Source organism: Chiloscyllium plagiosum, chromosome 11, assembly GCF_004010195.1.
Source record: "Chiloscyllium plagiosum isolate BGI_BamShark_2017 chromosome 11, ASM401019v2, whole genome shotgun sequence".
Classification (NCBI taxonomy): domain Eukaryota; kingdom Metazoa; phylum Chordata; class Chondrichthyes; order Orectolobiformes; family Hemiscylliidae; genus Chiloscyllium; species Chiloscyllium plagiosum.
This window is the reverse complement of record NC_057720.1, coordinates 18125387-18133097: the sequence shown is the minus strand read 5'-3', so window position 1 is coordinate 18133097 and position 7711 is coordinate 18125387. Positions and strand designations below refer to the sequence as shown.

Sequence of the window (7711 nt, the reverse complement as noted above, 5' to 3'; positions counted from 1 at the left end):
GAAATGCCACGACCAGCTATCCTTAGTAGCCACACACGTAGACGACAATCAACATGAATTTGACTGGGACAACACTACCATTATAGTGCAAGCCAAACAAAGAACAGCCAGGGGATTCCTAGAAGCATGGCACTCATCCACAAACTCCATCAACAAACACATCGACCTGGACCCAATATACCGGCCATTACAGCGGACAGCTGAAACTGACAACTGGAAGCGGCAGGGACAGGCCACTATAAATGCCGGAGGAAACACCACAGAAGCGCTTCACAGGAGGCTCCCAAGCACTGAGGATGTCACCTAGACAGGGACGAAACGTTTGCAACAAAAACTTCCAGCTCGGCGAACAGAACCACAGCAGGTCTGTTTCCATGCTGTACATCTGTATGACTCTGTGTAACTATTGCTTCTGATGCTCATATTTTACTTTAAGGGTTATGGCATATTGTAACTCATTCCATTTACTTTTCTTTCATAAATATGATGAAAATGTGTTGTGGTGAGAAATTAAATGTACAAATTGTAAGGATAAAAGGTGTGGCAGAGAGTGAATGTGTGCTGAGAGAGCTGCTGGTTTAGTGAAAATTTAATCCACGACTTAGGTTACTTGGGCCAGGTGCAGGCAGGTGGGACTAGTTCAGTTTTGGATTATATTCAGCGTGGACTGGTTCAACTGAAGGGTCTGTTTCTGTGCTGAATTATACAATGATATTAACTGATTATGTAGCTATTTCCATTTGTATGAAAGAAAATTATTTTACAACACTTTAAACTGGTACAAAAACAATGTGCACTATGGAACTCTGTTTTAAGGCGTACCCTATTTTAAAATCTTTATCCAGATTTCAAGTAATGTACTGAAATAATTCAGGTATTTTGTCAAATGTTCTTTTTCACAAGCCTGCTTTAAATAGTCTTTGTAACTCCTTTATATTTCATTTGAGTGAAAATAAGGGTTTGTTTAATAATGAAGTATTACACAAGTTACTTATGAAAATGTACAGCTGCTGTTATAGATGTAACTTTCTATACTGTTGCACCAACATCCCAAAATTCTTATTATGCATTTTGTTTCCAAATTAAGTTGATCTAAAAGGATTTGCACATCCCATTCAGCTTTTGGTTTTAATGAGTGTGCGACAGTTGTTCCATTAAAACCATACCTGAAGTCAATTCTAATTCCAAAGAGAACAAGTAAATGCCGCAATAAACTCTGAATTTCAATCACCGTTGTATGTGAGCCTTCATATCTTGGTTGGTTCTCTTGGTTTCTTCAATTAGTAGTAACTTTGCGCATTAAAACCAATGTGTTCCGGTAAATCCAGCTGTAATTAAAATTAGCATCTAAACCTCCAATATATTTTCCCTTTCAAAGAGAATAATTTGTTTTGCAACTGTAAACATGTTAAATATGAAAGGGTATTAGCTGAATGTGATCTTTTTCTGCGACAGAAAAGCCTTAAAGTGATTACAACACTACAAACTCAAAAATTGCCGTTATTTCGATATGTGAGTTGAATCAGCTGCAAGCATCTCTGATTTCCTGATGTCTAAGTTCATTGCAAGTTACACACAGCCACTGTGTTGAGTAGTGCACTCATTTCATGAAAATTAGCATTTTTTTTGATGGACTAGTAGCAATTTTGCTACTTTCCTGTGTATTTTTGAGGAGAGCAGTGATGATCTCCGGCTGATTGCGTCAAGTGATTGAGGCACTAGTTCTCATTGAAAGCTTTAGAAATTGGATATTTTACAGTGGCCAGTATTGAAGTATAGTGAGGTCAAAGTTTTATGCCCTCTAAATGTACTTTATTATTGAGTTTGGGTATATTCACTAATTGGCCACAATAACACAATCCCTGATTTGGAACTATATTTGCATTGATTCACTGCCTTTAGGGAACAATGTTCCTAGTCTGAACCCAACAACATTTGGGTAGAATAAAGATGCTGTAATAGTAATGAGACTTCGAGAAGCAGATAGCATAACAACCGTGGTTGAACTACAACAGAAAATTGCTGACCTGGATATACAGGTACGTAAAGTAACGGTATGACATGGACGTCAGAGACCCCAGAAAGTGACTGACCACCACCTCGAGGGTAATTGAAGCAGTAGATGCCTTGCCAACTCCCATCCCATAAATGAGGAGAAAAGACTCAATAAATTGTTATTCTACTTATACAGATGAGCAGTACAGGATGGCATAGAAAGGTACTTGTAAGATATAAAGAGCATTCATGATGAACTTAGTGCGAATTGTAATATTTGTAAAATAGAAACATAAAAAGAAAGATTGCTGGAAAAACTTAGTAGGCCTGGCAGTACCTGTGGAGAGAAAGCAGAATTAACATTTCAGATCCAGTGCCCCTTCTTCAGAATAGGGTTGTTTTTGTTTTTGTTTCTGACTTTCTTCATCCGTATTGCTTTGGTTTTTATTGTTTGTAGAATAAAAGTTCTGTTCCTCGTAGATTATTGATTTGAATTGCTTTGATTTTTTTTGTTGTTGTTCCATGTACCAAGATACTCTTTGTGAGCTGTCTATTAATTTGCCTTAACCTATTCCATCAAACCACAATTGTAAAATGTCCCATAAGTGTAAATGCCTCAATTGAAGAGTCCTGGTGTTTAGCAAAGATTTATTGAAATTCTTCATAGTTTTCAGATAAGTTTTCTTGATTACAAACAAAACCCAGTATTCAGAAGGATGTCTAGCGTCCACAGTTGTTTTTTTTTCAGTTTTCTTTTTTTTCCTAAAATTACTTGCAGTGGGAAAATTTCAAAATCTTGGCTTTTTTGATGCTCACTGCACATTGTTCACACTCTGTATTTGAAAAATAAATGACAAACTTTCTGATCATTTAAAAATAGAAATTGCTGGAGAAACTCAGATGTAGCAGTATCTGTGGAAAGAAAGCAGAGTTAACATTTTGAGTCCAGTGACCCTTCTGAAGAAACATTAAACTCATATTTCTCTCTACAGATGCTGATAGACCCTCTGAGATTTTGCAGCAATTTCAGTTTGTGCATAACATCTTCCGTTCCTTCTTTTATTCTCCCGATCATTTTCTTTTTGGAGATTCCAATTTCGTAAACTTTGGAATGCATGTTTAAACACAATATGTTATCCTTCTCAATAGATTGCTATTAAAATGATTATTGTTAAGTTGTTTAATCCAATAGAAAATCTGTCTTTATTTGAGTACAGATATATTATTTACCATCTTGTTGATTAGTTTTAATATCATTTTAGAATAAAGAAGATGTGATGGTGATGAGACTTCGAGAAGCAGATAGCATAGCAGCCGTGGTTGAACTACAACAGAAAATTGCTGACCTGGAGATACAGGTACTTAAAGTACAAATTAGCATTGATGAAATTCTTGTCAATTTCTTCTCTCTAAATGTATTGTTTAGGAGTACTCAGTTATATTTCTATATTTCCATTACTTGTCCAGTACCTTAACCAATTGTCTGAGGACAACAGTTTTGCTGCCGTTGACAGGTTGTTTGACTATTCCAGAGTAACAAAACTTGAGTTCAATCTTGTTTGCAGCTGATAGCTACAAGTAGAACCTTTCCTGGATCCTAATTCCTTCCCCAGCTTTGGAGTACTGAGCGTAAAATGAACACATTGCTGTCTAGACCGAGTTAGCACAGCAAAACATTTGTAATTGAAAATTTGTTGGCTTTTGTATTCCATATGACAATAGGTGGTTTTGCACACTGAATTATTGGACGTAGTTTTGACTACCTGTTTAGTTTTATGTTTTCAGTGTTCAAACCTTTGTTAAACACCCAGAACCCTGATCAGGTATTCAATAGAGAATGTGAAACGAGAAGGGCATTTCTCACCGAGCAGGAGACAAAGGAAGAGAGGGCAGGAGAAAGATTATAAAGTGAAGTCAGCACAAGTCAGGAACAAATTTTGGGTAAATGTTTAATCGACTTAAATTTATATTGGATTAAGTGATTTAATAAATTGATTAAATACACAAATATTTAATTAACAAGTAATTAGTGCAATGCTAGCTAATGATGACAGTTCAAATTGTCTGCCTTAGCCACAGTATGTGGAGTTTATGGAGAACATGGTAATCTTGGACCACTATATATGTGGTGTGTCTGTACCTTGCAAAACATCTCCAAATTGTTGAGTTGTAGACATTGTACACATAAGGATGTGGAAAATTATCAGCATAGCTTGATTGAGGAGGCAACCACACATACTTGGCGAAATCAAGTACAGGTCTGGTTAGTGGTCAAGGATAAGAATGTAATACCAAGACTTAAGGGCAGTACTATATAATCCACAGTCTTTGTCCTTATTAAACAGGAACAGTTTACAGCCTATGTGGGTGAGGAAACTTTCACAGCACCATGCTACAGGGGGCCATTCAAAATGGAGGCAAAATATAATTTTCATGGACGTCATAAAGAGAGAGAGAGACTGCTTATCATCCAAGGTCTAAAAGCTGTGATGCTTGCCCAGTTTGAGTCAAAAGGACACTTTAGGGCTGGCAAAGCGCTTGTAGCGGAAATCAGTTGACTGGACAACTCGTTCAACAGCATGGGTTCAATTCCCACATCAGCTGAGGTTACCATGAAAGACTCTTCTTCGCAACCTCTGGTTAAACCACCATCAGTAGTCTCCCTCATGACAGAGGATGTCTGTGGTCCAGTAAGACTATGACCACTTTACATTAGTCATAGCTAATGTATCCTCACAAGTGGCATCTTATCAAAGCCTTTTCAAAAATATCTAGTCATTATCCCAATCTTGTTTGTACAAATTGGCTGATTCGTTTCCCAAAGTTTAAGTATATTAAATGTCTGAGCAGTGCTTTGGAAGTTCTTGAGATTGGACAAATTTCTGTATTCACTTTAGATTGAGAATGAAAAAAAATTGTTATATTGATTCATCATTTTAGGATTTTTTCATGCTGCAGAAATGTTCATGTTAAACATCTGCAAGTAAATTGAATAAAATTAAAGGCATTTTGCTTAAAAGATCAATGTCTGTTGAAGTAAGGTTGAAAAAATATAGGGATATGTTTCAGTTTGGGTCAGAGATGGAATGAGAATTTTGTAAAATAAGAGAATGGTGTGGGAGCATATTTCATGACAGAAGAATCAGACTTGAATCTGAATGGAGTTGACTTGAAAAACACAATTACTTCTTTCTGGATTTCCTTGCATTACTGTGAAACTAAGAAGCTCAGTCTTTTTCTTTGTATAGTTATATATAATAACTTCACCACCCAAAATTCCTAATTTTATAACAAGTATTACATTACTGTACTTGAACAGCGAACCTTTGGCTGTTCATTTCGAGAACATTGGTATGTAAATTGTCCAGTGGTACCTTTTATTGTGGAGTCTAAACAATGATGGATGGTGATAATTCAATACAATACAGTCGCAGATCTTTCTTGGAGCTCTTACTAACTATCAACAGATCCACTGTTGAAAGCTATGCGCATGCAATGCAGCCTATGTTAATTTATCAAATATCTGGTTAAGCTGTATAGATATACAAAATGTAAGAAGTTTTGTGGAAAGAAAGAGATCTTTGCTATATACGGACAATCTGCTTTAAAAGGTGAAACCATTGCCTGGACAGTTCAAATTCTGTTCCTAATTTGTGCAAGATACAAAACTTAACTATGCAGGATAGGATTGTTCCCTTATATGTGGAGGATAAATCAGACAATGAAATGTTGCTGATTTATATTGATAACTTGAAACTAAGATGAGAAGCATCTTCATTCTTTTTTGATGGAAGTAGGGGCAAAATTGGTAAAGTCTATGTGTGAAAAGGTAACAGGAAGTGCACAGGAAATGGCACTGGTGCACGCCCATATTGTTTTCTAATTAAAACTATGACCAAGTGATCAGATGCAAAAATAATACTAGCCCAACACTGTCCATTTTTAATCTGATTTATGCACTGACGTTGATTTGTTCCGAGGTGTAACTTTAAAATGTTGAGAATTTTGATAAGCAGTATGTCAAATACAGGTCCACCCACATTAGTACTTGAATGAGCTTAACTACAGAAATGATAGATTTAAATCAGTGTTGCTTTTCTTACTTCTCAGGTCATGGGTAGGTCATAAGAATGATTGACTCATATCTATATTCTGAAACCACAAAAAAAACTCTAATTCTTGTGTAAAGCTGTTAAAATGCAAGGATATAGTACGTGGATTGGTGCTCCAATTAAAAGAATCTGGTGACAACTGAATCTTGAGATTCAATAAGCTAACAACATTTTTGAAAGCAAAGTTTTAATTATTTCAGTATTTTCTAACATTGTAAATGAATCAGTGTTACATCTTTCATAATGTTCTCATAAAAGTTGGTTGCTTCAGAAATCACAACATTATACAGAACTTTTCACATATATATTGACCAGCTAGTAAATAAACATTGGACACTTTTTGTGCAAAGATTTTAGAATCACTCTAAATAGCTTCCATTGATTCCCATCTAGCAATCCATTCTATTATTGGCTATGATTACACATCCTCTGATCTTGTTCGTTAGTTTATTTTAACAAATCTTAGCAAAGATCTTTTGAAAATCCAGATAAATTACATCTTCTACATGATTATTATCTACATTCTGTTAGCTTCTCAAAATATTAAATAGAGTTGGTAAAGCAAGATTCTTCCTTGTGAAATCTTTATTGATTATTTATTCGCATCTTTCTCAAATCTGGATGTTCTTCGATTATCTCCTTTCAGAAAGATTCCATTACTTTTCCTACCAGTGATATTAAGCTGACTTTTATAATTTCCGAGACGTGTTTTGTTTCCCTTAAATATAAGAATTACTTTAGTCATACCCCATTCCTTTGGCACTATACGTTTATCAAGCAGGTTGTTAACTAAGAGTAATAATGTCTCTGTTATGTATTCCCTGAATCTGTTAAAGCACTGATATGTTTATGTTGTCCATTTGGATTATGAAGTTTATCCTGAGTTTGTTTAGTTTATTCAGTGCATCCCTTTTTATAGTAACTGCACTTAATCTCATTACTCATTTCATCATTCATTGTCATACCTACCCATCCTAGTTCTCTAATATATACAGAAGGAAAATAATTTTTAGTTTTTCTGACATTTCTGTTGTTACTTGTATTATATTTCTATCCTGTGTTGATTATCTTCCCATCAGATCCTGCATTATTGACATGTTTGTAAAATATTTCGCTACTTTGTTCCTTGATCATTTTATTTTTGTAGTTCCCACCTGACTTATCCACCAGTCTTTTCACATTTACGCTGTGTTACAACATAGAGACAAACAGCCAAATCAAATCAACTTCGCTATCTGTGTATTTGCAACACAGTAAAATTAAAACCTTCAAGGACCCTCAAAATTGACCGCAGTGGTTCCTAGCCAGATTTTTTGAATAACCAACACCAGCAACGTGTTTATAGTGTAAAAGAAATTAAACAATTTATTAATATAGTAGCTTTAGCAGAGCAAATTTAAACCACAAAGTAATCTAATTAATGTCTAAGGTATAAACTCAATCCTGTTTAATTCTAGCCCCCATACTCGTAGACCAATAAGTTTAAGGGATAAATCAAAAGAATAAAAAATGGCCTAACTGGCCAGTTCACTTGAGCAGCATTCACAATCTATAATATTTCTAATTCCTGGGGTTATATCTTGCTTGGCTTCTGATGGCGTGAA

General features: G+C 35.3%; 1 protein-coding gene across 11 annotated transcripts in view; it reads left to right on the top strand.

Annotated features, from left to right (window-relative positions):
- Positions 1-7711, top strand: part of evi5a (ecotropic viral integration site 5a) — a 280753-nt gene that overhangs the window by 175034 nt on the left and 98008 nt on the right. For 10 of the 11 annotated variants that reach the window (XM_043698799.1, XM_043698797.1, XM_043698800.1 and 7 more), the window contains one exon: positions 3258-3353. In XM_043698799.1, the coding sequence (XP_043554734.1) occupies positions 3258-3353 (96 nt within the window). Of the gene's footprint in view, positions 1-3257; positions 3354-4340; positions 5100-7711 lie in introns of those variants that run through there. The other variant, XM_043698804.1, reaches the window with a different exon arrangement.